At 42.6% G+C, this 19114-nt stretch overlaps 1 protein-coding gene across 2 annotated transcripts in view; it reads left to right on the forward strand.

Annotated features, from left to right (window-relative positions):
- NALCN (sodium leak channel, non-selective) overlaps positions 1–19114 on the forward strand; it is a 270915-nt gene that overhangs the window by 114766 nt on the left and 137035 nt on the right. For both annotated transcript variants that reach the window (XM_055426858.2, XM_088842841.1), the window contains one exon: positions 2589–2780. In XM_055426858.2, coding sequence (XP_055282833.1) covers positions 2589–2780 — 192 coding nt within the window. The remainder of the gene's footprint in view (positions 1–2588; positions 2781–19114) is intronic.

The following is a 19114-nucleotide window of genomic DNA, read 5'->3' on the forward strand; positions in this document are numbered from 1 at the left end:
TTAAGCTGTCTTTCTCCATGTGGTGGCAAAGAAGGTGCCTAGAAGCTTGGGACTTACGTGGCTCTTACAGTAATTCCAGTTGGAGATTAAACATGGGATACTTTTTCTAGGCCCCACAGAAGTTCTGATGACTGAGGTCATTGTGAGTACTCTGGCCAAGCCTGGATTGTGGAGGTCAGGGAGTCCCTTCTGGGCCTCATAGATTAAGAGCAGAGTAGAAATTATTTGCCAAAGGAAAATCAGGAGGATTAGCAAGCTAGGGTTGCTGGAAAAAATCCGAACTCGTGTTTTTATTTGTGTAAAAATTTTAATATAAGCTTTTAAAGCATTTCCTTTTCCTTACCGTATTCTGTTTTCTCCTGAGAAGCCTTCAAAGATACCCATTCTTATTGATATTGAACCATCTTGAACTACTGTTCCAATTATCATCTTTCATTTATGCCACAGTTTTCCTATTTTAACATCTCTAAACTGGGATCTGGCTTCCGTGGTGACTCAGATGGTAAATATTCTGCCTGTAATGCAGGAGACCCCGGTTCCATCTCCAGGTAGGGAAGATCACCTGGAGAAGGAAACGGTAACCCAATCCAGTATTCTTGCTTGGAGAATCCCATGGACAGAGGAGCCTGGCAGACTGCTACAGTCCAAGGGGTCTCAAAGAGTCAGACGTGACTGAATGACTAACACTTTCAAACTGGGATCTGCCACATAATCAGTGATGTGTTATACTTTAATCAGCAGCATTTTCAATTTCTTAACAGCGCATTAAAAAAATCAATGGCATCTTAGACTTGTTGAAAAATGTTACTTTTCTGTACTTTATACTTCAACTTTTAATTATATTCTACTTTATGCTTTCGACCCACTCCAGTATTCTTGCCTGGAGAATCCCATGGACAGAGGAACCTTGCGGGCTACAGTCCATGGGGTCGCAAGAGTCGGACACAACTGAGTAACTTTCACTCACTTCACTTCACTTATGCTTTTAATCTTATAGATATACCCTTAAGAGGTGTGCCTTTGTATTATATCAACACTTAGTGTGTAATAGGAATACCCATTGAATCTTATTTTGTCCAAACAAATTATGTTTGGCACATAACAGTATTTTTTAAGTGAATGAGAAAATTACTTATGTGTGGGAGTTTTTGCATATATATTCAAAACATGTAAACGTGTGTGTTTAGATAACCAGCTAAGCACAAGGTTCTAAAAAGTTCTAAAAAAAAAATAAGGAAGTTCTAAGAATACAGGGCTTGGATAAGATTGATGTGTGTTTGTCTCCAGTGTCATTCAGTTGTGTCCTTCTCTTTGTGACCCCATGGACTGAACCCCCACCCCAACCCCGACTCCTCTGTCCATGGAATTCTCCAGGCAAGAATAATGGAATGGGCTGCCATTTCCTTCTCTAAGGGGATCATTCTGACCCGGGGATCAAAACCAAGTCTCCTGCATTGCAGGCGAATTCTTTACCATCTGAGCCCCCAGGGAAGCCCCCTGATCCCTGTGGTTATCCAGAAAGCCAGCCTATTGGGTTGGTTTGAAGCTGTCACCTTTTATATGAGGCTTTTATTTCTGATTCAAATGGGCAACTCCAGTTGTTCTCGTTGCCTAGGTAGAGGACAGTTTAACAAGTGTCCAGGCCAAATTTATTTAATTTCATGGTTCCTGTTTTGTTCCCATGTAATCCGCCTTGTCTGACCATGGACTCAGTCTACATCCCAGCATGTCTGAATCTGGAGTTCCTCAAAGAAGTCTAGAAATGCGCATGCCAAAACTCAATTGCCAGTGAGAGCAAGAAGGATATAGGACAGTGAAGTGAATGGAGGGGTCATTAAATCCACAGAAGTAGCCAGATCAGAGGTTGAGCGCTTGCACAGAGCAAACTGTACGGAATAAGACACATGTCATCACATTTTGTACCAACTGCTCAGAACAAAAACACTTGAAATAGTAAAGAAAAAAATAAGGTGTAAAAATTACTTCCTTTCACATTCCATAGGTCTGAACCTAGTCCACCAGTCACACTTGTAAGTGGGGCTAGAAAATGCAGCATATAACCCTGGGTCGCTAATTGCTAGGCTAAAATTCAGAAAGTTCTGTTAATTAAAGGAAGGATAGAATGGGTCTTATGGTAACAGTCTAGCCATGAATAAAGACTACCTGATGGAAATATTTTTAAAATTGCTTTATGAATGTACAGTAATCCCTAGGAAGGGCTGTTTTATGACAATGAATATAGCTAATATTGAACTAATGTTTTCTTTGATATTTGAACATTAGGAAAAATTGTCAGCTTTATTTCAACAATAGTGTTAATTAATGCCACTTTGAATTATCACAGCATATGTTAAAACAGTGAATTGTCACCATTTTCCTGCCTCCATTCTTTTGGGAGTTGTTGAGTTCTTATTGTACAGCAGGCACTGAACTAGGCTAATATCTTAGCTCTTAAAGTGTTTCATCACTAAATACTCAGATGGAAAATGCGATTTTATAGAGTGCTATAAAAAATGAGATTTTAGTATGAACTTATTTAAGATTCAGTGTTAACGGTCGAGTGTGTGTGTTTTTCTCTCCCACAACAGGTTCTTCGGGTAGTTCGGCTTATTAAAATTTCACCTGCATTAGAAGATTTTGTGTACAAGATCTTTGGTCCTGGAAAAAAGCTTGGGAGCTTGGTTGTGTTTACTGCCAGCCTCTTGATTGTTATGTCAGCAATTAGTCTGCAGATGTTCTGCTTTGTTGAAGAGCTGGATAGATTCACGACATTTCCAAGGGTAAGAACAAAAAATGCAGTCAGTGTAATTCAGTTATTCTTATTTTAGTAATAATGCTTAATGTCAAAGTCATTTCACTTTAGCAGAGGTTTAAAAAATACTGACTTTTTTATAACTTGGAGTAATTCGATTTTAATATTCCCAGTGGTCTCTTCTACAGAATACAGGTGTCTGAGCACATTTTCAGCATTGTCAGATTATGTGTCAGTTGTAAAATTCTGGAAACAATCTAATAGAATAAGGTGCAGAAACCAATAAAGGTGGAAGATAGGGTTCTTAGTACCTATAAATGAAGATATAGCAGAATTTTTAAATTATTAATTTTAAAGTGTTTGAAGTTTACTTCTATGTGTTTGTGAGAGATAACATTTTAAATCTGTTTTACAGTTCATGTAATATATTTTATGTCAGGCATAATCTAGAAGAGAATTTTGATTTTCAATATATAAATTTCATAAACTCTTCAGATTTGAGCTGTCTTTAAAAGATCATCTAGCTCATATCTCTGTATTTTCATTAAAATTCACTTAGGTTGAATGTATGTATTCACTTAGGTTCATGTCAATGTATGGCAAAACCAACCAATATAATATTGTAAAATAATTAGCCTCTAATAAAAATAAAAAAGAAAAAAAAAAGAAAAGAAAGTTAAAAAACAATCAATCAATAAAAAAACTAATCAGTCCCTCCCTAATCAGAAGGACCCTGAAATTTAACTCTATGAGGATTTAGAAATATGAAAAAAATATAATGACCAAGGCAAAGTTTATCACCATAAACTGAAATAGTAAGGTCTGTTATATGAAAAGAATTGTCTCGGGGTAAGAACAACAAATAATACATACCAAAAAAAAAAAAGCTTTAAGGGTAAAGTTATCTGTAACATAATGAATAGACTAATATAGGCTGGGTTCTTTTTTTTTTTTTTAATCTTAACAGATAGACTAATAAACTCTGAGTTATTGTTTGTTTTTTTAATCTTGTGCTAAATGTGTTACTCATCGTCAAGCATCTATTGAGGGTCTGTCAAGAGCCAGGCAGTCTTGGCGATCCTGAGATATAAATGCAATTCAGTTCCCAGTCTTCAGGAATTCCAGTTGAAAAGCAGGTAATTGCTAAGCAAATATCAAGCATGGCGGGCTTTGATAAAGGCAAACACTGGGAACCCAGAGGGAAGGTGCATAACCAGGGGTGGAAAAATCCATAAAGACTCTGGATTTCCTGGAACAGGAGGTTAGTGAAGAAGAGCAGGATGAAGCTGGATGAAGTGCAGAGAATAGTGTTCCTTCCGGGTCATGTGCTGAAGGTCTGAAGTGAGCCATGTCTTGTTCCAGAACTTAAAGGAGAAAGAACAGTTGATGGCAAACAGGAGGACATAAAGCCTCTTAAGTGGATGAAAGCATGATCGTGATTAAACGTTGATAAGAGAGTGCAAGGAGCGGGCAACAAAGATGGTGCGAGGTCAGGAGAAGGGTGGCAGGCGGTTTCCAGAGGCGGTTGCACGGCCCCGGTGCTGGGATTGCCCTTAGGCATGTGTTGAGCTGTCAGTTGTCAAGGTGGTCTTGTAGGACAGTGAGCCCAAAGTCACGGCGAGCCTTGGTTCACATACCACCCCAGTGCAGGCAGCAGGTGGGAGTCGGTGTGGCTGCCCAGGTCCCCTTCTGCCCACTGGGCAGGGCAGGGTGAGGGGCTGGTGGATCAGCCCTTGTGTGGAGGGGAGAGAGGGGTCTGGGCATTGCCTGGGAGTCCTAAACAAAGCTCCTGCCCTCTATGGGCCAGGGAGTGGGGGTGAGGGTGGAGGGCATGCCTAGAGGAAAGGCTGGGAGTGAGAATGTGCTGAGTCAAGGTGGGGAAAAGTGCTGAACACCGCCTGAGAAGCCCCTCCAAGGAGAGGCCAGGAAGCCAGCGACCTGAGCAGGCAGCCTGGGGGCCTGTCTCGTTCCCTGAAACTCCCTCCGGAGACTGCGGTGCAGGGCTGTGCCTGAGACCAAGGGTCAGGGCAGCTTCCCTCCCGCAGGGACCTTCCAGGCAAAGCCTGGTCATTGCCCATGGTTGGGCCGCTTAGGATTGGCCTGGAACCAGACTCCCCTACAGGAAGGTCTGCTCTTCCTCCAGGGACAGAGGGATGCAAGCAAAGATGACCCTGTTGTCATCAAGGCCAGCTGGTCCTAGGCTGCCCCCTCATGGGGTAAATACGAAGAGCAGACCGCCATCTTTGTTGTCTGCCTTCACCGCCTATCCCTCAGGCCTCACTAAGGGTCAGCCATTGTTCTGGGTGAGGGGGTACTAAGTGGAAACAGCCTATATTTATTTATTGCACAGACCTATCTTAATTTCATAATTTACCTTCACTTTTCACCCTTTCCTCCCATTTCACATAACCGATTTTATATCCTTTACCCCAGACCTCTTTTTGGAGTGTAGAATATTCCAGATATTTTAAGGATGATATCTCACTCCAGAGCAGTCTGAATCAGCCCCCTGTAACGAACGCGTTAATATTTCTATAGCAGAACATCAGCCTTCAGACAAAGAAGGATAAATAATACCATAAATAAGTCATAGGTCAGGTCAGACTTTTGCTACTAAATGAGCTACCAGCAAAACACAACAAAACACCCTTGGATATTTTCAAAATGTTTTGAATGTTGAAGTTGAAAATAAGAGCTGTGGGCCTGCATGTGAAATCATCGTGGATAAGAGTCTATACTTCCCACTCCATTACTTTCTAGCTGCGCTCAGTCACTCTGTGGTATCTGACTCTTTGTGACCCCATGGATTATAGCCCACTAGGCTCCTATGTTCATGGGATTTTCCAGGGAAGAATACTGGAGTGGGTTCCCATAAGACACCAGATAAATTATACTTTAAACTTTTTTTTTTGGCTCTAGAATATAGGCAAAAATGGGACTTCCCTTGTGGTCCAGTGGCTAAAACTTTGCCTTCCAATGTAGAGGGGGTAGGTTGGATCCTTGGTCAGGCAGCTAAGGTCCCACATGCCACATGGTGAAAAAATAAAATGGAAGCAGTACTGACTGTACCAAATTCAATACCTTTAAAAATGGTCCACATCAAAAAACCTTAAAATACAGGCAAAAATGGTATTTTGCTCATTGTATTCTGTGTGTTGAATAATATATAAACAATCCAACCCTGGGCTTAGAAAGCATTAGAAAAAAAAAGTGACATCCTATATAATATATTTGAAATTGGCATGATACAGAGGCTGCTCAGTATTAAAGACAAAGCTGATTTAGATCCCTTGGGATTTTCTCTGTTTCTCTAGCTATAATAGTAATCAAGGAGCATTGCATTTTCAGATCTCCAATTACTCAATTGTGCTTCTCTGCCTGATTACCGTGACCGTCTTAATGAAAGCAGCCAGTGACTAGGGAGCCCCCTAATCAGTCATCCAGCAGCTGACAGTGTTGACACAGGAAGGGACTGGCTTTCTCCTTGCATATGGATGCAGTTAAGAGTTAAATCCCCAAAACATAATCAAATTCTACAAGAAATGTATTGCAATTACAAAAAGCAGTCATTATCTTTCCAAGTCAAAGTACCATCCACTGGTAACACTTGCCTGATAGGAAGGGATCCAGAAAGATGGTTATAAACACAAGACAGCTATGCTTGATTTCTGTGGTCTTGCTTTCTTTGCTGCTCATGAGATGTGTCTCTCAGTACTCAGTGGTTGGGTGTTGAGGTATATGCTAAGTCACTTCAGTCGTGTCCAACTCTTGGCGACTCCATGGACTGTAGCCCACCAGGTTCCTCTGTCCATGGAACTCTCCAGGCAAGAATAGTGGAGTGGGTTGCCATTTCCTTCTCCAGGGCACCTTCTTCATCCAGAGATCGAACCCCAGTCTTCTGCGTTGCAGACAGTTTCTTTACCAACCAAGCTACCAGGGAAGCCCAGCATTTGTGCCTGAAAGGTCATTATTCGGGCTGTTTTCTGGAAGTTGACCTTGACGCAGCCATCCAGGGCAGATATAGTCTCTCCTGGGAAACAGGACTAGATGTAAAACCAAACCCTGATTTAATTGGACCTGATTGTATCTTGGGCTCCAGCAACCTGCTGTGAGATGCTTGTAAGTGGAGCTGACGTGGACATGAAAGCTGGTTTCCCGTCCAAATCCCAGGAAGAGCGCCCTGGAGGGACAGAGGGACAGCGAGACAACAGCATCCTGGGCAAACTAAGTGACTGTCCAGTGCCTTGACCCTCTGATGCAGCTCCACCCACGTGGAAAACCCAGTGCTTCCTGAACTGAAAGGATGCTGAAGGGATTAGTGTTATTCCGCCAGTTCCCCATGGGTCTCCTTGCCTAACACTGCAACTCATTCTCCATTTGCATTAAAACTGCAAATTTGCACCTTCTTAGGTATGAATTGTCTCATGCCATTCTCCCATTTAAAATGTTTCAAGATCCTCCTTTCCCTCAAGATAACAAACATTTTAGTAGGGTTTTCAGTATATTTTCATCTCTGGCCCCACTTACCTCTTTGGACTCAGATTTCAGGATTTCCTCCAGCATCCCTTTCAAAGGCAGAGATGGCGTCTGTCTTTTTTTTTTTTAATGCTGTGAGGCATGTGAAATCCTAGTTCCCCAACCAGAAATCAAACCCACAGTCCCTGCAGTGGAAGCTCAGAGTTTTAACCACTGGGCCACCAGGGAAGTCCATCCTGATGGTGTCCATGTTGCTCATTTAAATCCTCCATGTTCAGCACAACCGTTGCCACAGGGTAGCTGGTGAATTGACGTTTGAATGAAGAATGAATAGTGATGCTGGAGCAAAACAAACCCACGCCTTATCAGCTCAGCAGGACAGATTCCTTCTTCGCTGTTGTCCACAGCCCTGGGAACCCCCACTTAGCCTCCATCATGCCCCTCACCCTCCTCCCATCAGCAATGTCTGCATAATTCTGTCAGAATGCTTTGGCTGCCAGTAGTGGAAAATTGACTCCAACTGACTTAAACAATGAGGAAATTCATCTCACAAAATTCAAGAGATTAGGTAGATTTTCGGAAGCCAGGACTTGAATCTTCCATGGAAATTCTCTCAGGTGTTGTCATGGGTTGACTTACGTGCCCCTAAAGACATGCTGAATTTCTAACCCCCAGGATCCCAAAAATGTGGCCTTATCTGGAAATAGAGGTAATCGGGTTAAAACAAGGTCCTTAGGGTGAACTCTGATCCAATACGGCCGATATTCTATACAAAGGGGAGCGTTTGACACCCACACAGACATACACGGAGAGAAGACGGTGTGAAGAAGCACACGGGGAAGGTGGCCGTGTGACTGGCAGGGCATCTGCAAGCCAGGGAGCCCCAAGGATTGCTAGCAAGAGCCCAACGCAGAAGAGGCAAGGGAAACCCTTCCGAGGGAGGCTTCAGAGGAAGCATGGTCCTGCCAACAGCTTGATTTCTGATTACTAGCCTCCAGAACTATGAGAGAATAAATTCCCATTGTTTGAAACCACCTAGTTTTAGGTACCAGCAACCCTAGTAAACCAATGTGGTTTCCTTCTCTGTGTGACATCTTTGTGTGAACAAAACGGATGCACAATTTCTGGGCTTCATGATAAAAAATCTCGAAGAAAAAGGATATCGTCTCTGCCCAGGTCTCCTCCTTAGAAGCAACATCACTTTTTCCAGTACCTTCTCCCCCACAACCTCCATACCCCACCCTACAAACAGGCTGTCATCTCTCTCATCAGCAGGATTGGGTCATTTGGTCACCACTGAACAATCCCTGCACGATGGCTGGAGTCAAAGTGATTGTCTTGGATTCATCATAGCAGGAAGAAATGGATACTGGGGGGACAGCCCCAGAAACTATGACAATGCTGAGCCCCAAAACCTGAACAGGATTTCTCTCTCATCTCTGCCTCTAAAGCTCCTGTATGTCTTGTGCAAATAGGGGATGTAGATAGATGAAGGGAAGGATGGGGTCTGGTGACTATTTTCTCTCCCAGCAGCAGCTGGGCCCCAGCTTCTTTCCAAGATGCTCAAATGGGACCTGCCAGGAAGCCAGCATAGGGCCTGGCACATATTGGACTCTTGCTTTCCCTCTTTTTATGGTTCCTTCTGTCGCATTCTGTCAACACGCATGCGAAATCTCTTCTCCTCTACTTATATTACAAGTTTCTTGAAGTTGGCAGCACTGTGATCTCCCCTCCTGACACCTCCCAGAGCACTTATTAACGCTGTGTTGGGACTTCCCTGGTGGTCCAGTGGCTAAGACGCCATGCTCCCCAAGTAGGGGGCCCGGGTTTGATCCCTGGTCAGGGAACTAAATCCCATATGCCCCCGCTAAGAATTGCACATGCTGCAACTAAAGATCCCACATGCTGCAACTTAGACCCGGCACAGCCGAATAAGTAGAGAAGCGTTAAAAAACAAAACCCACTGTGTCATGGGATGTGTAACACTGGAAAGCAGAGAGGAAACAGCCAGTGGAGCCTCAGCAAAAACCCTGGATATGGAGAGGAGCCTGAATGTTTCCAGTGAGAAAAAAAATGACATATTGATGAAATTTAATAAAACAACTTTGTCATCTCAAGCCAATAACTTTCTCTTCTAATTTGGACCAAGCAAACACTTGGCTAAGTAGAAATAACGAGATTAAGTCCTGCTGTGAGGCAGTATCCCGCCGTTCCTCCTTTGTTGGGACTAATAGGTTGTATTATAAGAACAATTAGATTAGCTTTTCCCGAAGGAACAACCCATACAGGTCAGGAGACAGCTTACTCTAGGCAGGTTGCCACCCAGCTTTCTGTAGCAAAGACAAAAACAATTGGCGTTTTCTCCTGGTTGCCTGACCAAAGCTTCTGTGCACAGTTTCACTGCAGTTTTTTTTTTTTAATTTTGTTTATTTTTAATTGGAAGATAATTGCTTTACAATATTGTGTTTCTGCCATACATCAACATGAATCAACCATAGGTATACATATGTGCCCTCCCTTCTGAACCTCCCTGCCACCTACCACCCCATGCCACCCCTGTAGGTCATCACAGAGTCCCCCTTGAGCTCCCTGGGGCATACAGCAAATTCCCACTGGCTACCTATTTTACACACGGTAATGTATATGTTTCCACGCTACTCTTCATTCAGCCCACCCTCTCCTTCCTGCCCTGTGCCAGCCGAGAGCCTATTATACAAAGTGAAATAAGTCAAAAGAGAAAAGCAACGTTATTGTATATGACTTGGTATATGTGGAATCTAGAGAGATGGTACTGATGAACTTGTTTGCAGAGCAGCAGTGGAGTGACTACGGTTTTGTTCTGTTTATCCTTCCACTCAATATACAAACCAATTTTAGTATGTTGCTAAACTACTTGCAGTGGGAACTTCACTGGCAGCCCAGTGGTTGAGACTCCACACTTTCACTGTAGGAAGCATGGGTTCGATCCCTGGTTGCGGAGCTAAGATCTCGCATGCCACAGGGCATGGCCAAAAAATAAACAAAAGTCAAAATCAATGCAAAAAAAATCCATGATGAACAAAAAATCAAAATAATAATAATAATAAATACTTGGAATAAACACCCACTGTAGATCTTTAACCAGATCGATATCTTTATTCCTTTTAATTTCCTACTAAAATAATAGTAAGTAGCCCTAGTTTTTATTCATAAATAATAATACACTACCCTCCATAATACAGGTAATTGAACTTTTTTTGCCAAGTCAGACCCCAAATTTAATTCAATTGCAAATTATATTTGAATAAGAATAATCATCCAGCTTTCTTTTTATTAACTTTTTCTTTTGGAGTATAACCAATTAACAATGTTGTGATAGTTTCAGATGAACAGCAAAGGGACTCAGCCATATATATGTGTGTGTGTGTGTGTATCCATTCTCCCCAGGGAACTTGAATTTTAATATTATTTATTTGATATAAGTTTTCTTAATTTGCATTCTCTAAATGCTAATTACTTGCTCTATTGAATCTTCACTTATAAAATCATATCCAAAGTAGTTATACAATATAAAAAGTAAATGCTATTAAACACTTAATTACAAATTAATTTTCCTGTTTTCTTTCACCACCAGAATGGCTAATCATGCTTTTATTTGCATTGAAAGAATTACTGAGAAATTTGAAGAAACAACTTGTCCCTTCATTTTTTTTCAACATTTGCAAGATTTGACTACATTTTTCATACATTTGGGGTTTATCTTCAAAGGGATAATTAGTTCAACTGATATTGTTGAAATCTATTAATTTGTTTCTATTGTTTTACAGTCTTCCATGTATTTTTTTCATTTTTGTCATGATCTATTAGAGGCATGCAAAGGTATATAGAGAATAATAAGATGTACTCATCTGTGGCCATATGCAGTTTAAAAAGCAGATTAATGGGACTTCCCTGATGGTCCAGTGGGTAAGACCTCCAAGTTTCCAGTCTGGGGTGTGCATTCGATCGAGGAACTAAGATCCCACATGCTTTGTGGAGCAACCACAAAAATAAATCAATAAATCATCTTATTAAAAAAAAAAAAGCAGGCTAGCAATGGATCTGAAGTCCTGGAGCACCGTGCCCTCATCTCTCTCCCCCCTTTCCCAGGGTGAACCACTTTTCTGAACTCGATGTTTGTTCATCCCTGTACACTTTTAGTTCATATGTAGGCATCCACTGAGACTCATCTGTCTTTTTGTGTAATTTCAGTTTGCCTTGTGTGTCCTGATACTGGACTGTTTCTCCTGCTGAGCTTTTTTGGCTCAGCACTCTTTGTGAGATTTACCAATATGAGTGATATACATGATGTAGCTATATTTTATGTATTTCTCTTGGGGTATAATATGCAACTCTATATTGCATCATATATGCTGGGAAAGATGGAAAGCGAAAGGAGAAGGGGACAACAGAGGGTGAGATGTTTAGATAGCGTCACTGACTCAACAGATACGAAACTGAGCAAACTCTAGGAGACAGTGAAGGACAGAGGAGGACTGGCCGGCTGCAATCCATGGGGTCACAAGGCTCAGACAACAGTCGGGTGACTTAGTGACTGAACAGTAACAACAACAAAAATATATATGTTTGTATAGACACATGTACACACACACACAGAGTACTACTCATAGGCTGTGCACAATTAATTTTCCCATTCTTCTGTGTGGCAGGTGAATTCTAAAATGGTCCTCCAAGAGACCTGACTCTCTCCATAATCTCTTCCCATTGGGTTTGGGCAGGACTTGTGAATGTGACGGGCTTTCTCTCCTGTGAATAAGTTACTAGGGACTGAACTGAAGTCAGTCAAAAAGGAGGTTATCTTGGGTGGGCCCGACCTCATTCCAGGGACTGGGTTGTTCCTGAAGAGGGTGATTCAAAGCAGGAGAGGGTCTCCAACTGGCTTTGGAGAAGTAAACTGCCATGTTGTGAAAGGCCGTGTGGCTGGAACCTGAGGGTGGCTTCTAGAAGCTCTGAGCAAGAAAGCAGAACCCTCAAGCCTGCATCCACAGGAGAGGAATTCTGATAACAACCAGAGCGAGGGCAGAAGACCCCAGGTTCCAGATGAGACTGCAGCCAAGCTTACTCCCTGATTTCAGCCTCTGAGACTCTGAGCAGAGAACCAAATTAAATCCCGCCCACACTTCTTGGGATTTCCCTGGTGGTCCAGTGGTTAAGAATCTGCCTTGCAATGCAGGGGATGTGGGTTCAGTCCCTGGTAAGGGAACTAAGATCCCACATGCTGCAAAGCAACTAAGCCCACATTCCACAACTAGAGATTCTCGAGGGGTTTCCCAGGTGGCATTAATAGTAAAGAACCTACCTGCCAATGCAGGAGATGCCGGTTCAATCCCAGGATCAGAAAGATCCCCTGGAGCAGGAAATGGCAACCTGCTTCAGTATTCTTTCCTGGAGAATCCCATGGACAGAGGAGCCTGGTGGGCTACCTTTCGTGGGGCCACAAAGATTCAGATGTGACTGAGCACACACACACATTACATTACTCAACACCACACCTCTAACCTACGGAGACTGTGAAATAATCAGTGAGTGTTGAGTGAGCCACTAAATGTGAGGTCATTTGTTACAGAGAAATAGAAACTAATGCTTGCAGGTTTGAGATGTTTGTTTCTGATATTTTTCAACCCCCAATAGTGCTGCTTCTCTGCACATTGCATATTAGCTCATACCCATGTGAACTCTGCACATGTGAAAATATATTTAGGGTGTGTCCCTAAGAATGGGGCTTCCCTGATGGCTCAGTGGTAAACAATCTGCCTGCAACGCAGGAGACCTGGGTTCGATCCCTGGGTCGGGAAGATTGCCCTGGAGGAAGACAATGCAACCCACTCTAGTACTCTTGCCTAGAGAATCTGCATGGACAGAGGAGCCTGCAGTCCATAGGGGTGAAGCGGCTTAGCAGCAGCAGCAGCAGCAGAAAGGTATCGCCACTTTAATAGTGACAAACTTGCATTCCAGAGTACTTTCACCAATTTATCTGGCGTGAGCAATATCTGAGAGTGTTTTCGACTTCACCGTTCAGCGGCAGTTGGTCTTGTCAGGCTTTGTTTTGCTTTAAACATGTCAGTTCAGTCGCTCAGTCGTGTCCGACTCTGCAACCCCATGGACTGCAGCACACCTGGCTTCCCTGTCCATCACCAACTCCCGGAGCTTACTTAAACTCATGTCCACTGAGTCAGTGATGCCGTCCAGCCATCTCATCCTCTGTCGTCCCCTTCTCCTCCTGCCCTCAGTCTTTCCCAGCATCAGGGTCTTTTCCAGTGAGTCAGTTTTTTTGCATTAGGTGACCAAAGTATTGGAGCTTTAGCTTTAGCATCCATCCTTCCAATGAATATTCAGGACATTTAAACATTTAGCTCTTCCTTTAATCTGAATTGATTTGTGTGGCTGCTGTGAGATAGGGAACGATCTTATTTCTGTTTGTCCAACCCATCATCAGAGAATCATTTATTGGCTGGTCTGTCCATTCCCCATGGTTTTTCAGTGCCAGCTGTGTCGTCATATAATTCCTTGCCCAGATCAAGGTCACACATGCTCCCTTTTCACCTCCTTTGGCATTGAATTTTCTTCTGGTCAACTTCCAATGAAGCTGAATAAATATTAGGCTCAGCAGTCTTCATCTTTCAAGAGTCTGTGACTTTGCCCCTTGCGCCTGACACGATGTTAAAAGCCAAAGCCTAGCTGAGCTTATAAATCCCATAGGGAAGGTGCCTTCTCTAGACTCCAACTACCTGTTAGTTTTTGGTCCTGGGATTTCCGTTATATTCCTGGATGCTTTTTTTCAAATTAATTAATTTGCCCGTGCTGGGTGTTAGCTGCAGACAGCGAGGTCTTTAGTTGCAGTAGGTAGAATCTAGTTCCCCGACCGGGGCTCGAACCCAGTCCCCCTGCATTGAGAATGTGGAGTCTCAGCCTCTGGACCCCCAGGGGAGTCTCCCTGGGATCTTAACTAAGCCTTTTATAGGATGTTTGTTGTGTGTCATCTAGAATTCCCTGTGGTTTTTAAATCACTTTTTCACATGTGTGATCAGAGACTGAATTTCAGTAATAAATTTTTGAGACCGGAGGGAAGAAAAGAAAGCCACTTTTTGGACTGTCTTTCGACAGACAGCTCTAACTTTTTTTTCTATAGGCACGGCGTGAGGCCAGGCTTCCTCAATCTGTCTTCCCCATCTGCAGCCTCCCGTGTCTTTATTTGTTTGCATTACAGATACTACCTCCTTCTGATTCTTATATCCTCCTCTTTATACATCTCTTTGCATCTGTTTACATTACAGCTATTATGTCTACTTGCATTACAGCTACTTTGATTCTTATATCCTCATATTTATACTCACCTCATCTGCTGCGTCAGCTTCCCTGGTGGCCCAGATGGTGAAGAATCTGCCCACAATGCAGGAGACCTGGGTTCGATGCCTGGGTCAGGAAGATCCCCTAGAGAAGGGAAGGGCTACCCAGTCCAGTATACTTGTCTGGAGAATTCCGTGGGCAGAGGAGCCTGGCGGGCTACAATCTGTGAGGTCACAAAGAGTCGGACACGACTGAGTGACTGATAATTTCACTTTCACTTTCACCTGCTGCATAACAAAGTTTCCCACAGATATTGCAGGCAGCCACCCATCCACAATGAAGACTAAAGAGGTCGTGTGCCTCTTTTGTTGTGGTTTGTAATTCAGACAGCATCCTCCACGGGATGGAGCTATGCCTTGCCCACACATGCCCAAAGGTACTAACTTTCACTTGCAGCAGAGTTGAGATATATGAAGGAACTCAACTCACCCCACAGTAGACACACAGGAAAGAACTTAAGCCAGAAGGTGAAATGTGCCCGAGCAGATGGAGTCAGCTGTAAAGTAATATCAGAGATACCCTAGAGTGTATTTAAAAATCCTTGGAACCTTATTATGGGCTATGGGTCGTGTTTCCAAATATCATTCTGTTTTAATAAGAGAGGGAGAGACTGCTTCCAGGGAAGGAAGACTGCAAAGCTTTGTGAAGAGTTGTCATCAGGGGAAAATATCATTCCCCTGGAGGATTGGGTGATGGCGTTAGATGAAAGTATTCCATGTAAGGAAAGCAGCATGAGTCAATCCAAGGCATGGAGAATCACGGGGCACGGGGGGACAGGTGAAGGGAACTACAGGGTTGGGCTGGAGCCAGACCGTTGGGTGTCTTCCGAGGTCCAGATGGTGACACAGGGGAGCCACTGGAGATGTTTACTCTTTCTTTATTTTTCCTGGAGAATGGTGGAAGAGCTATTTTGAGGGAGTTTACACTGGAAGAAATGTTTCTCTGAGGAGGTTTTTCATTGAACAAAACTCACTTTTATTGAACAAAGACAAAAATTTACAATCACTTGAGGAATTTCTGGCATCTTCAGGGCAGTAAGGGAGGTGAATTTTTTTTTTTTATTTGTGTGTCAAATCTTCCACAATCTCATAAAGTCAGTCCCATCTGAGGCTTTAAGCCAAATTGTCATCCATGTCTGGACATGGCCCTGCAATAGACACTAGCAATTTCATTTAAATTGTAAAGTAATAATTATATTATTAAAACTATAATTGCAATTGTAAATTGCAATATATAGCTTCATGTAACCGTGTCCCTCAAAAAATCTGAAAAATTAACTCTGTTTCCATTCTGCTGTAGCATGCAAGCTTCTTTGGCTTCTATTTGAATTTATTTTTTGGTGATTCATGGTGGCATAGTGATAAAATAGTATCCTGTGTTCTTTTCTTGGAGGACAACTTTAATAAAGGATGACTCACACAGAAATGGCCTTTTCCTGGGGCTGTGTGTTGGTATCACTGACCACTGAGCTGCAATACAAGGAATTATTACATTTCTTGGATAAAGTATCCTCAATTCCTACCCTGATCCCAGAAGCATTCTCACTGGAGGAGAACATTTTTTTAATTTGTTTGTTCCTCATCATATTTTGGTAGTTTTCTACCAGTTGTCTTATTTGCAGTTTTCCCTTCTAATAGTTGCCACGTTCCATTAATATTATTTTAATAATCAGCCTACCCCATTGTACCATCTTCAAAACTCAGAGTCGTAAATGAGGAATATTCTGTGTCTCCTCCGGTTCAAATGAGCTTCTGTGAGCATATGTTTTCACTAATGAAAAGCTGACTGTATTTTAATACTTTGTGGAGTCTTGCCTACAAAATATACAATCTATAGTCAGAAATTTCAATGATTCTCTTGTTTAGTTCGGTTCAGTCACTTAGTCGTGTCCAACTCTTTGTGACCCCATGAATCGCAGCATGCCAGGCCTCCCTGTCCATCACCAACTCCCAGAGTCCACACAAACTCATGTCCACAGAGTCGGTGATGCCATCCAGCCATCTCATCCTCTGTCGTCCCCTTCTCCTCCTGCCCCCACAATTCCCCACCAAGGAAAAAAGAACAGTAGTCAGTATTTTAGAGGATTATTGAGAAGGTCAAAGGATATAATAGTATCAGACTAGTTAACGTCGTACTGACAATGAAAAAGGGAATCAACAAGCAATAGCAGTCAGTATTCTTAAGTGGCATGGAAATCCAACTTCTTAGCATGAAACACTAAAATCCTAGCAGTAATCACATTTGCTGTTGTTCAGTCACTAAGTCATGTCCGATTCTTTCCTACCCCATGGATTGCAGCCCACCAGACTCCCTTGTCCTTCACTGTCATGGAGCTTGCTCAAACTCATGTCCACTGAGTCAGTGATGCCATCCAACCATCTCCTCCTCTGTTTTCCCCTTCTCCTCCCAACATAAAAGGGTCCCTCGGTAAAAGATTGGGGCATTAGCTGGACACTAAGTATTCAGTTTTCTGTATTGTAAACTGAAAGTTTGAAAATCAGTTCCCATTCTGGTTTAGACTATTCTTTTTAGTCAGTCCTTTGCCACTTTCAACAAAAATGCAAAAAGTAAACCATTCTATTACAGAGAAGATTACTGCCAGAATCTGAAACAGTAATAGCTCCCCATTCACTATTCCGCATCTGGGACTAAACATGGGGCCCTTTAATAACTGATGTGCAGATGCGTCCTGCCCCACTGCCCACCTCTTGGGTACAACTGCCGACTTCTGCAGAGGACTCTGTCCAGCCCTCCCAACATCTTCTCTATGCATCGGTGTGAAAAGGTTGATGTCCAGGAAACATGATAAAGTAAAAAAAAAAAAAAGCCCTTTGTAGCATTATTCACCGTTGTGAAAATTTTAAAGCAAATTTAAAGTCAAATCGTAATAGATAGTCTAAGTAGACTTTGGAAATAATGGCATATTATTTGAACTGTGGTGTTGGAGAAGACTCTTGAGAGTCCCTTGGACTGCAAGGAGATCCAACCAGTCCATCCTGAAGGAGATCAGTCCTGGGTGTTCACTGGAAGAACTGATGCTAAAGCTGAAACTCCAATACTTTGGCCACCTCATGCGAAGAGTTGACTCACTGGAAAACAGTCTGAGGCTGGGAGGGATTGGGGGCGGGAGGAGACGGGGATGACAGAGAATGAGATGGCTGGATGGCATCACCGACTCGATGGACATGAGTTTGAGTGAACTCCGGGAGTTGGTGATGGACAGGGAGGCCTGGTGTGCTGTGGTTCATGGGGTCACGGAGAGTCGGACACGACTGAGCGACTGAACTGACTGATAGTTATCAAATCTCAACTTTTACAGAATAATGAGGTTCATCATGCATGACATAAATGATGATAACTCAAAATGAAGTAAAGAAGCCTAATACAACACTATATTTACAGCTGGATTCCGTTTTATTGCCAGGATATGTATCTCCCTGGGGGAAAAAACTGGTAAAAGTTTCAAGTTTGACAACAAATTCTAAAAAATATATACAACCTTTTATTTGAATTGAAAGTAACTTATTTTTTTTCTTCATACCTTTTGGTATTTTCAAATTTTGTACAATGAATGGCTTCTTGGTTTAAAACAATGGAGACAGGTTTAGTTCAGTCACTCAGTCGTGTCCAACTCTTTGCGACCCCATGATCCGCAGCATGCCAGGCCTCCCTGTCCCTTCCAACTCCCAGAGTCCACCCAAACTCATGTCCATTGAGTCGGTGATGCCATCCAACTATCTCATCCTCTGTCATCCCCTTCTCCTCCTGCCCTCAATCTTTCCCAGCATCAGGGTCTTTTCAAATGAGTCAGCTCTTCGCATCAGGTGGCCAAAGTATTGGTGTTTCAGCTTCAACATCAGTCCTTCCAATGAACACCCAGGATTGATCTCCTTTAGGATGGACTGGTTGGATCTCCTTGCAGTCCAAGGGATTCTGAAGAGTCTTCTCCAACACCACAGTTCAAAAGCATCAATTTTTCGGCGATTAGCTCTCTTTATAGTCCAACTCTCACATTCATACATGCCCACTGGAAAAACCATAGCCTTGACTAGACCGACCTTTGTTGACAAAGTAATGTCTCTGCTTTTTAATATGCTGTCTAGTTTGATCATAACTTTCCTTCCAAGGAGTAAGCGTCTTTTAATTTCATGACTGCAGTCACCATCTGCAGTGATTTTGGAGGTAGGTAGGTAGGAACATTAGCTGGTAAATTGTAAAAGAAAAAAAGAAGAAAAATATGGATATAGTTAAAAGAGATATGCAAATTGTATGACTCAGTTTATAATAAGACAAATTTAATTTATGACTTATCAGTTTTATTGAAGTCAAGCCATTACAATTAAAATTTTTTTACAATTAAATATTTACTGGTAAACAACTATCAACTTTATTTTCAAGGCATTAGAGTGTTAAATAGTCACTCGGTCGTGTGTGACTCTTCATGACCTCATGGACCGGGACCTGCCAGGCTCCTCTGTCCGTGGGATTTTCCAGGCAAGA

Source organism: Moschus berezovskii, chromosome 13 (assembly GCF_049115385.1).
Source record: "Moschus berezovskii isolate FMDL1 chromosome 13, NW_MosBer_1.0, whole genome shotgun sequence".
Lineage (NCBI taxonomy): Eukaryota > Metazoa > Chordata > Mammalia > Artiodactyla > Moschidae > Moschus > Moschus berezovskii.